This window comes from Cucurbita pepo, chromosome 14, assembly GCF_057944985.1.
Source record: "Cucurbita pepo subsp. pepo isolate OVF chromosome 14, ASM5794498v1, whole genome shotgun sequence".
Lineage (NCBI taxonomy): Eukaryota > Viridiplantae > Streptophyta > Magnoliopsida > Cucurbitales > Cucurbitaceae > Cucurbita > Cucurbita pepo.
The window spans coordinates 11409116-11433878 of NC_141811.1; the positions used below are offsets into that span (position 1 = coordinate 11409116).

General features: G+C 32.1%; 1 protein-coding gene across 1 annotated transcript; it reads left to right on the forward strand.

Annotated features, from left to right (window-relative positions):
• The first annotated feature begins 7578 nt into the window (after window positions 1–7578).
• On the forward strand, window positions 7579–17855 carry LOC111810552 (phenylalanine--tRNA ligase alpha subunit, cytoplasmic). The gene is made up of 18 exons (XM_023697269.2): window positions 7579–7859; window positions 8382–8504; window positions 8726–8818; window positions 9042–9098; window positions 9991–10046; window positions 10598–10690; window positions 11081–11171; window positions 11770–11807; window positions 11912–11950; window positions 12629–12705; window positions 12785–12869; window positions 12977–13073; window positions 15133–15229; window positions 16221–16292; window positions 16380–16446; window positions 16531–16656; window positions 17347–17401; window positions 17507–17855. Exons 1-18 carry the CDS (start codon window positions 7713–7715, stop codon window positions 17564–17566), a joined length of 1473 nt encoding a protein of 490 aa, XP_023553037.1. The 5' UTR covers window positions 7579–7712; the 3' UTR covers window positions 17567–17855.
• The last annotated feature ends 6908 nt before the right edge of the window (window positions 17856–24763 follow it).

The following is a 24763-nucleotide window of genomic DNA, read 5'->3' on the forward strand; positions in this document are numbered from 1 at the left end:
TCTATTGACGTAATTGCTTATGGTTTGAATTAATTATCGAACTCAAATATAATTTAGTGGATAAGATAACAATTAAAGTAAAAAAAATAGGGATGACTTACGAGAATTGGAGCTCCTCCGAGTCAAAGAGATGGACAATTTCGTCCTTGTTCCACGTTTAATGTCACTCCTGATTTTAGCATACAGATATCTATTTTATCTGCACGGTTAGGACCAACCCTCGAACTAGGAGGAGATTTTCTGTTTAAACGGAGAATGAGGGAGGGAGTGGAAAACATTTTTTCTTTTTAGATAAATGAGGTCGGGGACCGAGACAATGAATATTATCCTCATCCTTTGTCCCATTTTATATAATATGGAGAAATCTCTCTCCGATCGAGGATAGAGACTGAGAATATAATTCTCATCCCCTGTCTCATTTTATCTATTAGGGAGAAATCTCTGTCTACTCACGAATAGACATAAGGACTGTCCCGTTTTATCTATTATGGGAAAATCTCTCTCTGCTTGGGGATAGACAGGGAATATAATCTTTCATCCCCTGTCCCGTTTTATCTACTAGGGAAAAATCTCTCTCCGCTTGGGGACAGTCAGGGAATATAATCTTCATCCCCTGTCCCGTTTTATCTACTGGAAAATCTCTCTCCACTTGGGGACAGACATGGAATATAATCCTCATCCCCTGTCCCGTTTTATCTATTAGGAAAAATCTCTCTCCGCTTGGGGACAGACAGGGGATATAATCTTTATCCCTGTCCCGTTTTATCTATTAGGGAAAAATCTCTCTCTACTTGGGAACAGACAGGGAATATAATCCTCATCCCATGTCTCGTTTTATCTATTAGGAAATAATCTCTCTGCTCCCTCGTTCATTGTTTAAACAGAGGTTTCTTCCCCATTTGATGTGGGTCATCATGGACCTCGACTCTATGGAGTAAACAGATATCTCCACATGCACAATTGAGAGAAACGAACCATTAATATCTTGATCGAGTATACAAGCCTTGCCCATTTAATATATACATAGATCGACTGTTAAACCCGACTTTCCACGTTATTTCATATCGATCAAAACCCTAAACCTTAAGAGCACGATTGAAATTACGGTTCGGTGCATTGACCCCATGCATCATAGCAAGTCAAAGGGGTGAATGATTCTAAATACAAAAGGAGGATTAGGGTTTGGCTTGTGTTCCAAGATGGATGAAATATCCCAATGTTTTCCTATGATTCATCATGATTTTTTTTTTTTTGGTGACATTATTTAAATTTTTTTAATGCACAATAATGTCACATATTCCTTTTTTTAATCATATGTTAAAATTTAATATTCTTTGAAGCAATAATTGTGCATGTCATATTAATTGATTTAATATATTTCCCTAAAAAATTAAATATTTAACAAATAAAGAATTCTTATTTATTTAATATTGCCTGTTAAAAAAAATTATTTTTCCAATATATAATTTAATTTTTAATTCTTATGCTTACAGCTAATTAAATTTAAATTAATCATAAGATTATAATTAATCACTATCATATAAGACAAATTTGTATCAATTACTATCATTAATCAAAATTGATTTATTTACTGAGGTTAAACTTATAATTTAACCTCTTTTAACCCAAAGAAGCTTTTTTTGCTCTAATTTAAGTGGTCCTCTTATCTTGAAAGCACGCCGCATATTTGACAAATCTCGACCATATATTACATTATAATGAACCTCGACCACTCTCTTTCTGTTATTATTCTTTATTATTATAGTTATGGTCTTTCTAGCTCTTAATTGACGTGAGATTCTCGATTGAAACCCTAACGATCGTTTTGAAAAGACCCAATTGGCTATGATAAAGAAACTACGTGAAAATTGGTGAAAACGTCCCAATTTAGGTGAGGCCAACTAGTACTCGAGCTTGAGTATTAGCATATGGATTTAATGGAATAAGATAGAATATAATCTTTCTAATGACAAGTTGCAGAAAAATGTTCGGGGCTATCAAATCAATTCTCTCATTTTCTGCTTTTTTTTTTCTTTTTTTCATCTTTATGTTATCGAGCGTGTAACGTAATTCGATACTTGATGACATCGACATTTTCTTGCATTTTCTGCAACACGATCACATTACCCACTTGTCTAGAAGTGACACTAAGAGTGAGACTATTTTCATAGATCAACACAGATCTTTTCAGTATGTTTTGTCCTCACTCACATGTTTTTTTAGGAAACTTCTCGTGAGGTCACCTAGCATAACATTGTTCAAACCTAAGCAAAGACACCCGGGTTAGTATATGCATGAAAATTATTGATACCACGTTTTGAAAAAATCTTTAAAGGTTCAAAAATTACATTAATACCCTTAATATTAGCTTATAAACCCGAACAATATATCTACCGCTCATAGATCTACCAGTTCTTTGATTTCATCGATACCCTTTTTATTTTTGGGTAAGTAAAAAAATAAATAAATAAATTGAGGAGCATTAAAAAGAGAGTGGTGCTTACGTGGCCATTCATGCATTTGGAAAAACCATATATTATTTGTACGCACAATCTTTAATTTTCTCAAACTATATTCGAAATAACTTTTTCTAATAATAGTGTCACAACCACTTTTGCATAAAAATATTAATTAAATATTTTTTTTCACAAATTTCAAAACAAAATTATATAATTAAAGTTAATACCTTCAAATTTAAATAAAATAAAATAAAAATTTGAAGATGACCTAACAATTTCGTAGACAATTATCATCCATATATTCTGTACAATTAAATTTTTATAGATAATTTTTTAAATAAAATTATTTTCTTTCAAAATTATCGTTAAGGGTATTTTTATTTTTTAATTTAAGGAGGTTATAGAATTTTTTTAAAATCTTAGAGTATTTTTTAGATAAAGTACCAAATTTATAACTATATTTACTCATTTAGTATATAATTACTCGAAAAATAGTATTTTTCATTATGAAGGTTTTCTTTTATTTATCTCCAACACCACTTTTATATAAAGCGGTATGGTCGAGAATAGAATTAAATTAATACTATTATTATAATTCTTACTTTAAAAAATAATAAATATTTTTACTTAGCTTAGTTAGCTAAGTCAAATTTAGGTGGAAAAAATTAATATTTTTCATTAATTAAGTTACTATGTTTCCTTTTTATTTTAAAAAATGAAAATGGATTAATTTATTAGTTGACTTGTTAATTGAAACTTTATAATTCAATTGGATTAGCTTAATATTTAAATATTAAAATAAATAAATAAATAAAAGCTAGAAAAGTTTAAGCACTTTCTATAAAAATAGTATATAAAAATATATAGTGGTAAAGATTCTTTTTTTTTTTTTCTTTTTTGGTGGGAAAATAATGGAAAAATATTCAATATCTACAAAATTAGGATTTAGATGTGACATTTATTATTCTAATTTAGTGGAGAAAAAAAAGTCACTTTTTTTTTTATAAATATATAAAAATAAATAATAAAAAAAAAAAAAGCGAAAAAATTAGGGTAAAATAGTCTAACAAAACCAAATTTAATTTCATTTTTAAAATTTGTATAAAATTTGTATTTTAGAGATTTTAACGAAATAAATGACCCATTATAATTTAGACGTTATATTTTATTTATTATTTATTTATTTATTTTTAGGTTATATATATATATATAATTATAATTATAATGTGGGTTAATATGATATTTATTAGGTTGAAAATATCTCAAACCATTTTCACTCCAAAATATCTAAATAAGAATCATTTATCCAAAATGTTTTTTAAAAAAAAGAATAATGTTTCCAAAAGAGAATGGCCAAATCATTTCTTAAATCTACTTTTTTTTTAAAAGAATAATAAGGAAATAATAATTAAATAAATCAAAACGTTTATTAATTATTTTTCTTGTAAAGTAAAATCTCTACCTACCTTATTTAACTATTAAATATTAAAAAAAATAGTATAAATATAATTTAATTATAATACATTTTCGAATGATTTATATATTTTTTCGAATATATAAAAATTAAATCTTTCCATATTTATTATATCTTTTTAAATTTTGTTTCCTTTTTATTTGTTTTAGTGTATTCTTTAATGTTACATATTTTTAAAAAATATTTTAGCTTAATTTTATAAATAAGAAGAAATAAAAAAAAAAAATAGGGAGAAGGGGAAAAATAAAATGAATATTTGAAATTGGAAGCATAATATAAAATGATATTATATAGAAAAAGAAAAAAGAAATAAAAAAAAGGCATAGTACAGAAAGGAGGACAGTGTGACAACAGCTGTGAGTCACCAACAAAAGTTGACTTTTTGTGAGGACATAAAATAAGTCCCTCTTCCCCCATTGGACTGTTCTTTCTTTAAATGAACCGCCATAGACTGCATGCCAATTCCTTACCCATCACCCAGTCATTCTCTCTCTCCTCCCACTCTAAAGTTATTGCCAAAAAATTATGTCCACCACTTTAATTTAGGGTTTTTTTTATAAAAAAACTAAAATAGAATTGTAAGGAATATTTTGTTCACCTCTACAACTAACTAACGTGAGATCTCACAATTCTGGAGAGCTCCCACACTATTATAAGAAATATTTCGTTCCCTCTCCGACCGATGTGGGACCGTTGTAAGAAATATTTCATTTCTCTCTCTCTCTAACTGACGTGAGATCTCAAAATCTACCCTTATCCTTTATGGGTTTACCCTTCTGAACACCCCTTCCACACTATTATAATAAATGTTTCGTTCCCCTCTCAAATTGACATAGGATCTCATAATCCACCTCTCGATATTGTCTTCTATGGGCTTTCCCTTAAAGTTTTACAACGCACCCACTAGAGATTTCTACACTCTTGTAAAAAATGTTTGTTCATCTTTCCAACCGATATGAGATTTCACAATCCACCTCCTCAGGGACCCAATGTTCTCTCTGACACATCATTGACACACAACCCGATGTTTGGTTATGATACTATTTGTAATAGCATAAGCCCACCGCTAACAACTATTATCTTTCTTGGGATTTTACTTCCGAGTTTCCTCTTAAGATTTTAAAATACGTTCACTAAGAGACGTGGGATCCGCCATTAGAATTTTTTTAAAATAATAAATCTAGTAATGCATAAGTTGATGACGTTTTAAGACCCAAATAAGGGAGAAAAAAAAAAAAATTAGTTGGTGGGTGGAATGGAAGTGACGTAGCTTCTGTCACGGCGGTTTGGCCTTTTTGCCAAAATCTTATACAAAATAATATCCACAAATCTCTATTATTAAATTAATCGGAAATTAGTGGACGTGTTGACATTTATAAACTAATTAAATTAACTTTATACTTAATTAAATTAATTTTCTATTTCATATAAAAATGTCTGTGAAAAATGACACGGGAATGCCTTCTATTTATTTTTCACCGATCGGGTTCCACCGAGGAAATATATAATCTATATTAAAAAATGTAAGACATTATAATAATTTAATAACATGTAATAACCTAAGTCCACTACTAGTCGATATTGTCTTTTTGGACTTCCCCTCATGGTTTTAAAAACATGTCTGTTATAGAGAGACTTTTACATTCTTATAAATAATGTTTCTGTAACAGCCCAGATTCATCTATTGTCCTATTTGGGCTTTCCCTTTCGAGCTTCCCCTCAAGGCTTTAAAGCGCGTCTGCTAGGGGAAGGGTTCCACACCCTTATTGTTTTGTTCTCCTCCCCAACCAAGGTGGGATATCACAGTTTCTTTCTTCTCTCCAACCGACGTGGGATCCACAATCCGCCCCTTTCGAGTCCACTCGTTGACACTCGTTCCTCTCTTCAATTGACGTGGGATCTTGCAATATAATTTTCAACATACTTACTCAAACAAAGGGAAGCAAGTGAGACGGAAATCCCGTCCTTGATCACGTTTAGCCTCCCTCGTTCCTCATCTAGCTAAAAAAGTAAATCTTTTATCGAGAAGAGAGATCACCCTTTTCAATCAACCGAGAATAGCTAGTGGGACCTGCACGAACATATCGGAGTAAGAAAACACGATGAGCATAAGCAAACGAGTGGGGGCAAGTTGTCGAGAAGAAAATACATAAATTACGAACAAATGGAAACAACGCTAAACAAACCCTAAAATTAAATTAATGTGAAAACATAATCTTTGAAATAAAATAAAAATGAAGAACAAATGAAGAGAGACAGGCAGCTCAATAATACAATTAGCAACAACATAAATAATATTGATTTGTCCTTATCAACGAATAATTTCAAATAGTTTAAATACCCAAACCATATGTTAAAATTAATATATGAAATTAAATTAAAATGAAAAGTTTAATAAATGAATAAAATAATATTAATTTTGTTTTTTTTTTAGGGTTTATTGGACTGTCGTGACTGTGGAGGCCAGCTTAGAACATTGAAAACGAGATGCACTCTATTTTTGTAGCTCTTTTATTATTAATTTTGGGGTGACAGGTCACTGCTGTACTGTCATCGTCTTGTCCAATAGCTGTTCGACACGTTTCGCATGTTCTGCAATTTGGAATTGGACGTGGTTTCAGATATTATCTTTTATATAAGATATTATAAGATATTATTCAACTTTGTACTTCATTATTACTAGTGGAAAAATGTTTATATGTTATAATTTTGAATGGAAATTAGAAGTCGGAATAGGTGTCGTGATGACCTGAAATGATGTTGTAATGTTCGGGTTCTAATTTTTTTTTTTAATATATCTTAAGTAAACGTGTGGTGACGACCTGAAATTTTGTTTGGACTAACTCAATTTTCAGTTAATTGGATTGATGATCCGACCCAATTAGAGCTCACAAACGAATCCAACTATTTTTGGGTTCGGTTGACGTGTTTGAGTTTTTTTTTTTTTTTTTTTTAATTGTTTAAAAAAATTATACTCATTTACGATATATGTTACATTAATAACTAAAATTTCGTAAAGTTCAAATATCGAATATTTACAAGTTAAATATTCTTAATTTTTTTAAAAAACGTAGGGTATCATTGATTGGGTTGTAACCCTATTCTGATGTTGGTGGGGTTGACCCGAACAAAAAAATTTTAACTCGTTAATCGAATCCAAAGTGGGTTTAGATAGTTCTAATTTGATCGAGTAATATGAACCTCCCTAATTTTTAATAATTTATTTAAATGTTTTTTTAATCACGTGTTTGATTTATTTATTTAATTTAATTTTTATATATTCCTTAATTCCACCATTTTGTTATACTCTATTATTGAGCTGTCTTATTTGTTTTTAGTGGAAAATTTAATTTTAAAATTATTGTTATTTTTATAAATTAATTAGATATTTCATAATTTTTATTTCCAATAATGCCCTAATCCATGGGGTATTTTAGTAATTTACTAAATTAAATTCAATATTAAAATATTATATTTTTTTTTCAATTTTCAATAACAAATATGTTGGGCCATGTTAACCCAAATTTATAAAAAAGGCCCATTTTTACGGTCATGAAAGCCCAACGACTTTAGGCCCAATAAGCGAGTCGTCCAACAAGGTTAGGCCCAAGAAGCGAGTCGCCTCATTTCTCAATTTCTCAGTCAAGCTATCTGCCTCCACTGATTTTGCCGTCAAACCAAATTCAGGGCTTCTGTGAGCATATTCGGCGTAGAGAAGAGATAGACGAACTGCAGCTGCTCGTGAGCGTTGAAGAAGTGGCCGCGAAGCCATCGAGAAGATGGCGGAGGAAGCAATTCTCGGTTACCTTGAGAAGAACGTCGAAATCTCCGATTCTGGACGGTTCGCCGATGAGTTTGGACTTGATCATAACGAGGTCGTCAACGTCATCAAGAGTCTCAATGGCTTCAGATATGTCGATGCTGAAGTACAATTGCTAATCATCATTTTTTTTTTAATCATTTATGTTTCTTTCTGCTTGGATGAATTTCTAGCATAGTAAGGTGATAACTAGCTTTAGATTGTTTGAGCTGGAAATGACTACTTGCCTGCCTGCCTTTGTACTTGTCATTGATTGCAGAATCGTTGACATTTGCTTGGTCCTCAACTCTCTGCGTCAATTCGAACGTGTCTGAACTTATTTTTGTAACTTCAAGCCTTGTCGTTGGTTTTGTATTTGTTTTGGTGTGTAGTAGATTAAAACTAGAATTCTTGAGGACTCGTGAGCCGGTCAACTTACCGAAACAATTATTTTGTTTGATTTTAATTGTATCTGATTGTTGCTGTAACATTTGATTGGTTTGCAGACGGTTGTTTGCTTTGAGTGGGCTTCCCTGTGTTTAATTTGTGGTCTTTGGTTGCTTCATATACTAATAGCTTCACATTTTCACGAATAGTTAAACTGCGAATTCATTTATTGATCACATCTCTCTTTTGGAGAGTTTTTCAGGACATTAAGAAGGAGAAATGGATTCTAACTGATGAGGGCGAGACATATACTGCTACAGGATCACCTGAGCTGCAGCTATTCTTGGCAATTCCACCCGAGGGAATTCCAAAGGAAGAACTACAGGTGATATTGCCGTCATGGATATTCATTTTGTTTTGACGTAGAGGATGAGGATTATTCCAATTTAAAACTTTTCATTCGAGGTTGATGATTTGAGAGTGTCAAGGATGGAAATTAGGCATTTTCCTTATTAGTTTTTGCCTTCATTTTCATATTTGTGGATATGAGTCTATATTAGTACTGAAGCTGTTTGTTGCCCATGTCCAACTGGTCTGGTTTTGCAGAAAAAGCTTGGTCCATCTATTTTCAAAATTGGCTGTGCTCAGGCAGCAAAGAACAAATGGGTTGAAATGGGGAAGCAATCGATATCCCGAAAGGTTAGAACTATTTTTTATTTTATTTTATTTTTTTTGTGGGAGTTCATTATTAAGATATTGATAAAAATGATCTCAATAGGCGTTAATTGTATGAATTGTTATACTACTGCAACCAGGATATGACATGGATTAACTTCACACCAGTTTTATTTTATAGCTTAGATATTATAATTAAAGCACCTTTATATTCTGTATGATTATTTACAAGTTTGTTTGGCTGTAGGTTCAACATGTTGAGGACAAGGTGAAAAATTCACTTCTGCAGATAAAAGATGGAAAGGTGATTATTGGTTTGCATGATTCATTTGTTTTGTATAACACAGGTTCTTGGATATTGAAGCTTCAATAATGAGTTTCATCCATTTCTGGTTCATGGTCATATTGTATCTCTAGGAAGCCGGTTGAAAAGTGGAAAGTGGCATCGGAATATTTAGTTACTATTAAATTATGGGAGTTTGCGAATAATGACTAATATGTTGTTAAGAACTAAATTGTCATTTCTCATTATGTTCACTATGCATCTTTGTTTTTCCAAGTTTAGCCTATTTATATGCATTGTTTCAAAATTTAGGTGACCAAATTGATAACATACTATATTGAACTCCACGTACATTTTAGAATATTTTCTCATGTTGCAAAGAAGTTTTGAGAGCACCATCAAAATGTTTCAAGATGTTATACTGTTTCTAGAAATTTTTGTATTTTCTCCGTTACACAAGTCAATTAGAGAGAGAAAAAGAAACTTGCCTGTCTCGTAGGGAGGTTATTTCTTCCTCCTATTTTGTAATCATGTTTTGAACTAATGCTACTATTTCTTTTAGGAAGACCCCCAAATTGACTCCAGTGTACTACCAAAGAGATTTGGATTATCGATCCTGATAATTTTTCATAGATAAGCAATTGTTAATGTACTACCAAACATGAGCATAACTCAACTGACATATAACATGTACTCTTAGTAAGCGGACACAGGGATTACCCAGAATATATTGTTAAAAATCAGTTAGGGTCAATGTAAAGAAAAAAAAAAAAAAATCTGTTGCTAATGTTTGGAGGGTTGGCTATCTACATCATTCCATTGTCTCCTGTCTGTTTGTTTTTTTCTTTAATAATTTTTTTTAATATCTTGGTGTCGATCATCATCAGCTAATTATTTTGAATCTTGAGTCCAGGAAGTTCATGATGATGACGTGAAGGCACTCAAAGCAAGAAAGCTGATTGTATCACAGTAATTCTCGTACCTCGCTTTCACTACTTATTAATTGGACATTTAAATATATATTTAAAAAAATTTGTGTTCCTCTTGTTTGGTGTGTTAGGCATGTGGACCTCTGTATTTGGTTTTCACCAGAGATGGGATGATATAATATTTCTTTGGATTGGTCAATATATCTTCTCTGTTTCTTTTATTCAAAAAAAAAAAAAAAAAAAAAAAAAAAAAAAGACTTTGGATTTGACGTTTTCATACTCTTTTGGATGAGGCTCAATTTCTATTCTGCTTTTGGTAAGAAATTGAGCATTCATTGAGTAAACAGAAGAATATACAGTATACGTGCATACAAAAAAAAAAAAAAGCTCACAACAGGAGTTCACAACAAACTACAAGAATGGACTCCAGTCTAAAAAAATTACACGAAGCTGAAAATTACAAATTACAAATTACAAAAAGCTGAGTTGTTTTATATTTTAAGAAGCTTTTATGACTCTATATGCTTTTAACACTTGATACGGGTTCAGTCTGTTTGTTATCTTAAAAATGTTTAATTTGACCTTCTCTAGAACATGGAAAGGCTATTCAGTGAAGAAGGGTCCTAGTTATGCTCCAAGAAGGAAAAAGGCTGCGACAGATTTGACACGAGAAAATCTTCAGAGGTTTCCTATTTGCCTATTCTTGTTTCGTGCGTGGATTTTATTTTATGACAGTGTGCATTTGGTAACACAATTGCTCTCCATTCAGCTGTTAAAAGTGTTTCTATTTTTGTATTTATATATTTTTTAAAAAAACTGTGTATGCATCCGAGGTCAGTTCTTGAGATGGTATACAGTTTGGCATTAAAACTCTCATTTTCTACTTTCATCAATCGTTTTCTGTTTATTGTGAGTTATTGTAGGCTAAAATATGTGTGTTGTTGTTGGAGGAATGGCATTGCAACTGAAACGTCAATTATCGTGTCTAGTTTGCTCATTTGTTTCTAGTTCGTGTATCTTGTATCAAACAGCCTTGGAAACTTATAGATTTATCTCATATTTTGCACTATCTAGGGGAGACTGGAGAGAACTAGAATTCAAGGAGTATAACTTTAATGCCAAAGGTCAGCCCCTTGAGGGTGGTCATCTTCATCCATTGCTGAAGGTAATAATACGTATATTTTGAAAAAAATGAAAACCCTTCATTTAAATAGAAAATTATTAGTTAACATTAAACACCTTTAAGTAAGGACATGCCTGAATGCTTATGGGTTAATAATTATGCCAGTATTGATGATCAAATTACCCAGAGCAAAAATTGCAATTATTTGTAGAATATGGAAAATGAATTCCTTAGTAGGAACTTGAATCTAGGGAATGTAGCACCTTTGATATTTTTTTGTTAGGCTCTTTTTAGTTCCTGTTTCATTCTCTCCCTTTGGGGAAGTGTATTTTTGAACAATTTTCTTCCTTCTGATTAATCAATGAAAAAGTTTATTTCTTGTTTTAAGAAACAGAACTTTGTGACCATTGGGCTTTGAAATTAGATATAGGCAGATTGATGGTTGACACTGCCTGATTCTACATCGATCATGTTTCTTACCTTCCAATGATCTTTAAACTAGTTAGAGTAGGTTGTAAATTTTTATTTCAGCACATATCGCGTTCAATTTTTTGATGCTTTCCCCCTTCTGTCTATGAATGCCTTATGTATCTGTTTATGTACTGAAATGGATTGCCTTTTGCTCTTAAAAAACTTTTAGGTCCGACAGCAATTAAAAAATATTTTTCGTCAAATGGGGTAAGTGATTTATCTTATTATACTTACGCTTATCTTCTGTATTACTTTGTTGTTTTAAATAAAAATTTACAGTTATAGGCCTGTGTTTTGGTTTCTGATTTCAGATTTGAAGAGATGCCTACCAATAACTTTGTCGAGAGCAGGTAGGAGTTCTCCCCTGCTCCCTTTTTCTTGAATGATACGTTTTACATGCATAGTTCTTTTTTAAAATTACTGAATATATGTCAGTACTATACAAAGTTCAATACATTTTTTTGTTTTTTCCACCTTGGTATAGCGTTATAATGGTCTTATTGTGATGTAAATCAAGAGGCTCCCCACAAACATTTTTAAGAGGCGGCACACTTGACTCAACCTCACTTGGCATGCACCATAGTGAGATAAATCTTTTACAAACGCTCTTCTTTTAGCTTTTCTATTCTTTAGGCTTTATTATTTTGATTATTATTTAAATTATTATTATCGGAGAACTGATAGCATATTCTTCTTTCTTTTTCTCTTTTCTTTTGTTTATATTTATATGGCCTCTCTTCATACATGATTATAACCTAACTCATCTTCACCAGTTGGACTTCTTTTTTGTAACCCTTGGATGAATGTGTGGGGGTATCTAATCTCTCCTTTTTTTAAAAAAAAAAAAATCTCTTGATAATGAAAGTTCTGTTTCTTATATTTTAAAAAGTTAACTGTATATGCATGTGCATTAACTTCGGAGCTTGCTCCTAGAACCCAAGGAGGGGTTCGATTGGGAAAAGAAATGTGGCTTGCCTAAATATCTTTTCAAAACCTTATTAGCTTTTCTTTCTCTTCTGTACCAACAGCTTCTGGAACTTTGATGCATTATTCCAACCACAACAACACCCTGCCCGTGATGCGCACGATACTTTCTTCTTGCAAGGTTTCTTCCGTGATTGCTGAACATCAAAAGTTTTTTTTTTAATTTTTTTCTGAATAGTTATTTGGTTTTACCTCTGTAGCTCCTGCCAGCACAAGGGAACTTCCTGAAGATTATGTGGAGCGGGTGAAACAGGTCCATGAGATTGGTGGTTTTGGATCCAAAGGGTGTGATATTCTGTTCTTCAAACTGTCACCTTTCTTTCTTTGCCTAGTATTTCCGAGATTTAATTTTTTCTTGTGAGTGATTATTTGTATTATTCTGCCTCTTTCAGATATGGATATGATTGGAAACGAGAGGAAGCAAATAAGAACCTACTGCGAACTCATACTACTGCTGTGTCCTCCAGGATGTTATATTTGCTTGCACAGGTTAGTCATTGTTTGGTTTATGTTCTATGTAGGCTTTGATAAATAATTTAATCAGTTCTGGTCAGCGTTCATGATTAAATACTGAAACAATGGGAGAACTGTTATGCATTCAAACATTCACAATTATTGGCTTTTGTTTTCAATCATATTTTCAAATTAAAACGTCCAAAAGCATTTGGATAAAATCATTGGAAAATAAGATTGAACTTGTCAAATTTTGAACTAAAGTTCAAGAGAATGTTAAACTCTCAAAATTTATTGATTTGAAACCGAAATAAAAATTATTAACTAAAAAAATTTGAGGGAGGTATGGCCTATATTCGACGAAGGAGAAAAACGAAACACTCCTCACCTAATGGAATTAGAGGTTTTACCATGAAGACACCACCTTGTTGAGGAATCTTATAAAGAATCGGTCGCCCACCTTCTCCTTAGGGGCCATGGAAGTTTGTGAAAAAGCACCATAACCTCATCACCAACGACATTCGCCATAGGATCAGTGAGGGAGGAAACACATCTTTATGGACCGACCCTTCTAACCCTTGGATTGTCAACACCATGCTAGCTATGATGTATCCTCTTTTCTATGGACTATCACAATGTAAGACAATCAAAGAAACATGGAAAGATGACAACAAATTTTAGGACTTGCAGCTCGATAGGAACCTGAAAGATAACAAGATACCGAATGAGCCAGATTAATTCACCTAAAAGATAGCAAAGATACAGAATGAGCCGATTTAACTCAATAGTGCTGTCTCAAGTAGCAAACTCATTGGAATAGCTTCCTAATGCTGACAAGGCCTTCTCATCCTTAATGATGGATATGGGAGAAAAGACAAAAGCCATAAAGCCCACACTAACCAAGACAGTATGGAAAATAAATCACCCAAAAAATCAGAAAATCGTGCACAAAATCATTAGCACAAAGGGAATCCTACGGAAAAAAAAAAAAAAGAAAGGGAAGAATGCCCTTCATGACCCAATTTCCCAATTGGTGCCCTTTATGCAATAGAGACAACAAATCACAAAACCACATATTTATGTAGTAACTTATGCTTATAACTTACGGATAAAGATTCTAGTACTTTCAGATGACACCTCACTTTCATGGAGAGGTGGATTTATTGGACTTGGTCTTAACATACCACTCCTTCAAAAGTGCAGAAGTTTTGTTATGTCCCAACCTCATTAGGGCTCTCTTTTGGAATCTCTAGAAAAAGCGAGATAAAAAGGTTCACGGAAAAGAAACAAACTTATATTGGATCTTCGACAATATTGTTTACCGTGACATTTCATGGTGTAAATTGTTTAATACTTTTGCTTCCTATTGTCATACCTCATTCATTGTTAATTGGGAAGGTCTTTTATAAGCTTCACGGATAGCACATCCCTTTTGTAAATTTCAAACGCCAATGAAATAATTCTCTCATTAAAAAAATTAAGAATATAATTATCTTAATTTAACCATGAATGTAATTTACCCAAATTAGATTTCAAGAAGTAATGTCAATTAAACCAAATTAAATCCATATTGACCTCCAAGATAAACGTAGTTTTACCTGATATGCATTACACTTATCCATTTTTCCTGATCCTCAATGTAACCACAACCGGGGGGGCTGTGTTCTTCCAGACGTTGGAGATTTAATAGTTTCTGGAAGCTAGTGGAAGAAAAAATATTCAGAATGAGGAAGGACCCTATGATTTATCTAATTTGCTGACGTATTTCCTACCTGAGTTAGAATTCCTATTAAGACGGACATTATGTCGCAAAAAATGGTGGATTATTTTGGGGTGATTCCTTGGGTGGCGAAACTAATCGTCTAAGTTGTCTGGTCAATTAAATTAAAAGAAAGGGATGGAGATTCGTATTGTCTATTTGTTAAGCCACTCAATTCTACTTCTATCGCAGATGATTTTTCCGATGCTTGTACTAACTCTTGGTCTTTTATCAGTTTCCAATTTCATTTCTTCTTTTTATTTTTTCGTTTCCCCCCAAATTATCTGGCGAGGTTGTTTCCTTGAAATATCTCTTTCTTTTCAATATTTGTCACAGAAACCATTTGCCCCCAAAAAGTACTTCTCGATAGACCGCGTTTTCAGAAATGAAGCAGTAGATCGAACCCATCTTGCTGAATTTCACCAGATAGAAGGTATTTATGATTAATACATTTGAACTTTTTGACAATTCTCATTTCTTAAATCTATCTATATTAAATTAAATACAATAAAATATATAAAAGTGTTAAGAAAGGAGAAGCTTTCTTTTCTATCTCCTCTTTCATCCACTGTCTTTAATTATTTTTAAAAACATTTTTTTCAATCTAATTTAGTATGTTGTCTTCATTTATTTTGTTTATTCAATTAAATAAATATCAATAAAAAAGATTTAATATGATAATGTAGACGATAAAACTTATGTTTTCATTTTTTTCATTTTCCTATATTCTTGTATTTTGTCTTTTATTTTTACATAAACGTAAGAACATTTATTTTAAGATTTATAAATGAAAGTAATATATAATTCAATATTTTAATTTTTTTTTCTTATGATCTTGACTCTTGAATGAATTTGTTTCGAGTTTCCAATAAAATCTTCAATAATTATAATGGTAGAAATAAGTTATATATATATATATATATATATTTTTAAATGTGATATGTCCATTTATCCTTGTTAAGTTAAGAATCTTATAACACCTATGTTTGGGATTTTGTTTTGAATTTGTTTTGTGACTATCAGTAAGTGTTGATCCTTTTGGATTGGAGTCCCATTTTCGTTCGATTGTCTTTTTGTATGCATTTTTCCATCCATCCTTCTCATTGAAAACTCAGTTTTTCATTTAAACAAAAAGACTGTTCGTTCAAATAATTTATAATGTTATTCTAATAAATCAATTACAAATGTGATAAAAACCGTGTCAAAACAATGAAGAGACTATTTGTTTATTAGTGTCCATTTAACACGTAATGTTCAATTATATACTGATTTATATAGATATTTTAATTGGAAAATTTTATTGAACTCATCAAACTTTATTTTTTCATATAAGCTAAATAGACTTTTACGGACCAGTATACTGAATTTCTCAGTTATATTTCAATAATCAATCGGAAATGTAAATATTTGCCTCTGGTTTTTAGGGTTGATATGTGATCGAGGACTTACTCTTGGAGACTTGATTGGAGTATTGTATGACTTCTTCTCTCGTCTAGGTAACCAATTAATAGTAGCACATTGTATGCCTAAATAATGTTTGAAAGAAAACAATTGGATTATTCATGTGCATATTCCATTTTCAGGCATGTCCAAGCTACGCTTCAAGCCTGCTTATAACCCATATACCGAACCCAGCATGGAAATTTTCAGGTGACTGAATAACTGAATCACTTTGAAATTGCTGTTGTTATGCTAGATTTGCTCTCCATGTGTTTGATGCATTATATTTTTCAGTTATCATGAAGGCTTTAAGAAATGGGTGGAAGTTGGAAATTCAGGAATGTTCAGACCCGAAATGCTGCTACCTATGGGGCTTCCAGAGGATGTCCGTGTTATTGCATGGGGTCTTTCACTCGAGAGGTAAGATTCTCATGTCTCATTAAATGCCAAATGCATTTGTTTTTTACTTGGTCCCAGAAGTGTGTTGGCCTCGTTCCTAACTTTTATGAGGTTTGCGCTCTGACATTAACGTTTAAATATAGTTTTGGTCATATTAAGTTTCCATGAATTTCCTAAGGTCTTGCACTTTTGAAATTGCGGTTTTTAAATGTATGGCCTTGTTTGCACATTTTGTTTTTTGAAAATTCTGCTTGTTTTTTGCTATTTGTTTACAGTAGTTTTCATCCTTTCTAAGGAACCATTTGATTTCATATAGTTAAATTTCAAATACGAAAAAAGGCTTTTTGAAAACTGGCTTGGATTTTGAAAACATCTCTAAAAGTGGATAACAAAATAGAGAAGCAAAAGGGGTGTTTATAAGCTTAATTTTCAAAAACCAAAAATAAAGTCAAATGATTATCAAACAATATCCAAATTATTTGTTTTTGTTATAGGAACTCTTCATGTTTTTAAACGATATACGATATAACACCATTGATTTTCAAAAGGTCAAATAAAGTTACATCTTTTTTTACTTAAAAGGATTAGTTTAGGTGTTTCAAAAGTTCGAAGGAGCAGAATTGAAAATGTATAGAATATTTAGAATCCAATTACTCTTTAGATGAATAATAAATTGATGATTATTTTCTCTTGCATCTGTCCATGAACCAGACCAACCATGATCTTGTACGGTGTTGATAACATTCGCGATCTCTTTGGCCACAAGGTATCCCTTATAACTCCGTCTTTACCACAACCTTGGAAAATCCATCATTATAATGTATCTGAACGAATCTCTGTTTGGTTGGCCCATATTCTTATATTTCTCCAGGTCGATCTTGGTCTAATGAAGAAAAATCCGATATGCCGCCTCGGCATCAATGCAAGTTGAGTGAATCAAGCCCAAGAAACACCCATTTGATCTTTCATTTTGGTTTGTGTTGACCAGCAGAAGGCTAAATTGATCGTTCAAATTCTCCTTCTTGCTTAAATTGGTAAGTACTCATTCATTTACTTGAAAAGCCTATTGCATCGACACCTCGTTTAATGAATTATTGAGCCAATGGTAATTCAATTGACAAAAACATGACCTGCTTGAATTGAGGTTCCATATTCTCTTTATATGTAAGTTTTGACTTTGATTAATTTATAATTGAGACGTAGATTGTTAATTGGGTGCAGCTTTTTCTAGCCTACTCTTCTCTTGAGATTGGATTTAATTATCGATGTTTATCGCTTAACTGCCGTAATAGAGGACAACTACTTGTGAACCCTTTTTCTTTGTGTTGACGTAGCCTTTTCGACTTTTTTTTTTTCCTATGTTTCCTTGGATTGATTGATAATACCTAATTTGAATGCGTTAAATGCCCTCTCTCAAAAACATGTGGTCGAGGTGTTGCACGAGGAAAATCGTGGTTGAATGGAACTGATATCTTTAGATGTTGAAGGGTGAAATCGAACTATTCATCAACGTGGATTGATTTAGTTTTGAGTTCTACTTATGTGGCTAATAAAATTTTCTTGCGCCACTAATATCATTATTGTTCATGTTAAATTAGAGTCTTGATTCGTATCTAATAGATTTGAATATCATTATTGTTCATGTTAAATTAGAGTCTTGATTCGTATCGAATAGATTTGAATATCATTATTGTTCATGTTAAATTAGAGTCTTGATTCGTATCTTCTAATAGATTTGATTTTTGTAATAAATTGTTGAACTTTTATTACATTTTTAAAATTCAATGACCGTAATAGACTCGAATATGAAAGTATAAAGATAAAAGTTCACGGACTAACATTGATTTTGAAATATTTTATAAACTACCCTACATTTATTGTGGCCCCTAAGCTGAACTGGACAAACAGAAATGGTACGATCTGATGTATAGTGCAGAAGAATGACTTTTTCCCTCTTATCCAGACAGGAAAAAAACTAAAGTAAGTATTGGGTTCTGTTTGATAATAGCTAAAAGACATGTTTGGTTTCCTTGTGATACTAAAAGGAAAAGAATAAGTACCAAAAATTTGGCTGTCATGTGTGTGGTAAAGGGAGGCCCTCTCTCTATATGACCTTGACTTCTCAATAATTGTCCTTTCCTACAGGATATTTGTCAGAGATCTCGCTAGGATGGAGAACAGAACTATCTTTTCATATAGGGTATTTGTGAGAGATCTCACGTTGATTAGAGAGAAGAACGAAATACCCTTTATAAGATTGAAACCTTCATAGTATACGCGTTTTAAAAATTTTAAGGGGAAGTCCGCAAGGGAAAGCCCAAAAAGGACAATATTTGCTAACGGTGGGCTTGGGTCGTTACAAATGGTATCAAAGCCAGACATCGTGTGATGTGCTAGTGAGGAAACTGTCCCCCGAAGGGGTGGATTTGGCGGGGGTAGGGTCCCACATCAATTGGAGAAAGGAACGAGTGACGAGGATGTTGGGCCGTGAAGGGGGGTGGATTGTGAGAGATCCCACATCGGTTGAAGAGGAGAACGAAACACCTTTTATAAGGGTGTGGAAACTTCTCTCTAGCATACGTGTTTTAAAAACCTTGAGGGGAAATCCGTAAGAAAAAACCCAAAAATGACAATATCCGGACGGGCTTGTGTTGGGACAATATTGGACTTAGAGAGCGTAGACGTATAAAGTCTGAAGTCTGCAGAGTTGCTTAGTTTAGGTTAAGGAAATCTTTGTTGGGGTGTAGACTTTAGAGCTCCTTCGAGTGGAATAGACAAATTAGGGTAAAAAAAACTCGACTAACCAAATGTAGAATCGGGTTAAAAATTCAACTCTACCCGGCTGAACTTAGTGGTCCGAGCACCCTAAACGTTTTGAGTTATTATCGTTGTACTCTTCAAACCTTCCAACTCTTCCTTCCTTTCTTATGTTAACATTTGGAGATGGGGAGACGAGGGAGGATTTTGCAATGAGATAACTATGAATTTCATTTTTTTTTTTTTAATTCTGTTTCTAAGAATAATAATTAAATGTCTTTGTATTTTTCAAAATTTGTAAAATTGTAGTAATTTAGTGCTTACTTACACCCCATATCCATATATTAAGAAGCTAATAGAATGGTAAGGCTCGTAGGCTTCGCTAAAAATATATATTTTTTAAAATCATTTTAAGAGTTTATGTACAAATAAGGTTGAATAGCAAACAAAAAGAAAAAAAAAAAAAATAATACGTTAAAATTTGAGGTGATTGATTGGACTTAGAACGAGTACGAATGACCCGAAACTATGTGGTGATGTTTGTTTCTCCATTTCCATTTTAGGTCGGTACAACTTTTTTAAATGTAGAGTCGTCTTGTGATTTAGCCTTTAAAATAATTGACGGTGGGACGAGGACCTAGTTTGAATCAAGTCAGAAATTCTCACCTTGTGTATTGTGCGTATCGACCTGACCTGAAAATTTGAGGAAATTTTTTTTTGTAGCTCTAGTTAAATTGTATGTGTCAGCTATAAAAAAATCCAAATATTCGAATATCTTATTTTTCATATATTTACATAATTTTAAGAAATTAAGTTAAGACGAGGATATGGTTTGAATAGGCTTTGAAACATGATTTTAAAATCAACTTTTATCTATAAACTTATTAATCAACGTTCGCTATGCACTTTCAACTTTTAAAAAAATCTCATACGGTACAAAGTTCATCAGATTTTATTAAGTCAATATTTTCGTTGAAATTTATTATTCGGTAATAATCTTAATTTTGTCCAAACTTATTTTATTGAAATTAGTAAATTTACAAAGCTCTTAGGATAAAAATTTCCACATTTATTTAACTTTATAGTCACGAAATTAAAACTTTATAATAAAATTTTAATAAAGTAATAAATTTAGGTATCTGTCACCTCCATAGGGTGGGCATCCATAGACCCTATATGGTAGAAAATTTATTTCACACGTGGCAATCATTTATTTTTTTCTAATTGTTTTTTTTTTCAAATAATCTATTAAATAAATATAAAGTTTTAATATTTTTTTCATATTTTTCTAGTTTTAGATAAGGAATAAATAGACAATTTTAGACAAAATTGTAAGCCTCACATTTGAAAATGATTGAAGCTTTTGAAAATTGTAATGTTTTTTTTTTTTTTTTTTATAATTAAAAAAAAAAAAGTGAGGAGACAAATATATGAAGATAATGATCTTGGTAATCTTGTGGGTCTTCAATAAAGTAATTTTAGGGGACATGAAACTATTCCTATACCTATTTACAAATTATTTTCAAATTAAAATAGATTATTTTACGTGTCGGGTCGTGTAATCATTTCTTATTATGTGTAGACATGTCAAAAGTATAATCTCTTTAATTCATGTTCTATTTTTAAGTTAGTTGAATAATTATTATCGGTATGGGAAAATATGTCAAGCTACATGATGACTCTAGTGCTCTCTTGCATTTTTACGATGTGGTTTGATTACAGTCCTACTGTGAAATCCCACATCGATTGGAGAGAGGAATAAGTGACAGCGAGGATGTTGAGCTTTGAAGGGGGTAGATTGTGAGATCCTACATCAATTGAAAAGGGGAACGACATCGATTGAAGAGGGGAATAGGTGCTAGTGAAGATGCTGGACCCTGAAGAAAGAGTGTGTTGTGAGATCCCACATTGGTTGGGGAGTAGAGCTTTTACGACCCAGATCCACCACCCCACATTAGGAGTATCTAAGTCGATTTCGTATGTGTCAGGTTTCTTGCTGTTCCCCGAAGGGAGGTAGACACGAGGCAGTGTGCCAATAAGAACGCTGGGCCTCGAAGGAGGGTAGATTTGGAGGGGTCCCACATCGATTGGAGGAAGGAAAGAGTGCTAGCGAGGATGCTGAGCTCCGAAGGGGGTGGATTGTGAGAGCCTACATCAATTGAAGAGGGGAATCACATCGATTGGAGAGAGGAACCGTTGCCAGCAAAGACGTTGGGCCCTGAAGGGGGAGTGGGTTATGAGATCCCACATTGGTTGGGTAGGAGAATGAAGCATTTAAGGGTGTTGAAATCTCTCCCTAACAGATGCGTTTTAAAAACTTTAAGGGGAAACCCGAAAGGAAAAGTCTAAAGAGAACGATATCTGCTAGTGGTGGGTTGGGTAGGAGAACCAATCATTTAAGGGTGTTGAAATCTCTCCCTAGCATACACGTTTTAAAAACTTTAAGGGAAAACCCGAAAGGAAAAGTCCAAAGAGAACAATATCTGCTAGTGGTGGGTTGGAGAGGAGAACGAAACATTTAAGGGCATGAAAATCTCTCCCTAGCATACACGTTTTAAAAACTTTAAGGGAAAACCCGAAAGAAAAAATCCAAAGAGAACAATATTTGCTAGTGGTGGGTTGGAGAGGAGAACGAAACATTTAAGGGCATGAAAATCTCTCCCTAGCATACACGTTTTAAAAACTTTAAGGGAAAACCTGAAAGAAAAAATCCAAAGAGAACAACATCTGCTAGTGGTGGGTTGGGGAGGAGAACGAAGCATTTAAGGGCATGAAAATCTCGTCCTACCATACGTGTTTTAAAAACTTTAACGGGAACCCAAAAGGGAAAAGTTCAAAAAGGACAATATCTATTAACGGTGGGTTTACGCTCTTACAATTAGGTCATGTCCTCACTCACATGCTTACTCGAAAAGCTTTCAAGAGGTCACTCAGTATAGGGTTACTTCAAGTAAAGCACGTTTAACTTTGGAGTTCCTACGATTGAGTTACCAATAAGTCTTTTTTAGTTATCATATCTTTATGATCGCTCTCATTCAGATGTGGTATCGACTTATGTCTGTACTCCTCTCTTGTTCGGGTGTCACACCGAACGAAAAAAATAATAATACCGAAAAAGCAAGTAGATCATATTCCTATCTTTATTGTTCATATTATTTTAAAAATGTTGGCCTTAGAAGAGTCTTGAATGCATTGTTGGCCACATGTTAGATACGTAGTCTAATCAAATTTGGAATGAGAGGAATTTACCATTATCCAAAGATTTTTATTTTTATTTTTATTTTATTATTTTATTATTTTATTATTTTATTATTATTATGTCCTTTTGCCTCAAAAATTTTAATTATTGCTATATGCATTTATTAATTTTGGTGTAAAAATAAAAATAAATCAAATAAATCATAATTTATTAATTCACAAATAGATTAAATACAAAATTGAAAGGGTAAAATCCATAATTTCGTAAATTTTAATGTAAATATTAAATAAGTTAAATATTTATTAAATAAAACTTATTAATTTTTTTTTTAAATTTAGTAATATTCAACATAATCGAGTAAATTTATTATTTCATTTGAAATATAAAATAAAATTGGAGAATAAAAATTATGAAAAATTTTAATATTTTGTTTCAACTTTTTCACCGAAAGTAAAAATCATGAGGTAAATTTTGTTAGGCTGTCAAAAAAATAAAATTACTCCAACTTTCAACTCAGTCATTTCCCATTTTACCCTTTTATTATCATGATTATTCATCATGGAATCTTAGAGATTAAAAAACTTTATATTTAACCTTTTCTTTTTGTTTTTTAAATATTAAAATATCATTTTAATTTATATCCTAATTTTAATATCTTTATTCCAATATTTCTTACCATTTAGTTTAAATTAATTTTTTTTTTTATCTAATTCCACTAAAAAAAATAGAACGTATGACGTGACTGATATCAATTTATCGAGTTCGATATTTCTATAAAGATGCTGCAGCTCAAGATCAATCTGACCTACTTGTATATCAAGATGTTGCAGATCAGTATGAAGTCAATGATGAAGCTTTAAAAATTCCGACCAAGCCTCGTGCACCAAACGATTTACTCTTGATATCGACTTCATAACGAGGAGAGTCAATCGTCAGATACTCGAGATCATAGACAAAATGTGAGATCCCACATTGATTCGAGAGGGAAACGAAACAATTCTTTATAAGGGTGTGGAGACCTCTTGATATGAACTAAGAGACATCAATCATACAATATACTTCAATGAAGATGTGAAGAAAATATTGTTGAAATTATCAAGAGATATTTCAATTCATGCCACGTTGAAGAAGAATGAAGTTTCGTGTTATAAATTTTGGGTGGATTACAATTTAGAGTAATTTAGAAGTTTCTTTGTGCCCAATGGTTGCCTGTAGAATCATTCAAACTTGACATGATCAATCTAGCTTGTAGAGTGATTCGAATTTCAAACAAGTGTTCTTGCATTGAGATATTTGATCAACAAGAATCATTCAAGCTAGACATGATCGATCTTGCTTGTGGAGTGATTCGAGAATCTCAAACAATGTTCTTGCCTTAAGATATTCAATCAACAAGGTAATCTGAATCTTACTTCCCTTGTAGTGATTTCCACCTATCACCTCTTCTTAACGGACACATTTTTAGACTATGAAGTTGATGGTGATACGTAATGGGTCAAAGCGGATAATGTTTGCTATAACGGTAGGGACACTAAGCAGTGTGTCAGTTAGGACGTTAGTCTCCAAGCAGGGTAGATATTAAATGAGTCTCTCGTTATTATTATTATTATTATTATTTGGGTTGAAGTATTTATTTACAATATTATTAAATGTTCATGGAACATGTCGGTTGAAATAATAAATGATGATTTAACACCCGACTTTAAAAATGAAAAAAATAAATAATTAATAATTAAAATTTATACAATACATTTGAGTTTAGTGTCAAATCCCAATGTAATATGTCGGCCTTTCAATCGGATATTAATTATACGAACAGAAATTAGATTTTTAATTTAAGGTTTGAATTTTTCGACTAATGTTCGATTATTGACGTGTTACATTTATAAATATGAATTTTTTATTTTATTTTATTTTTTCATTTTCACGTCGTTTCTTTCTTTTTTGTCGGTCTGTTGTCATCGAGGACGAACGAGGCACGAGAGGAGAGATAAAAAGAGAGAAATAATTAAAATTTTAATATTACTTTTTTTTATTTAAAAATAATAATTACTTAAAAATAATAAACATTTTACTCAATGGATAAAGGTCACAAAAGGCACGTGAATATCACGTGAGTGAAACTTTTTTTCCACGTGATGCATCCTTCGGCGCTAATTACTTTCTTTTTAT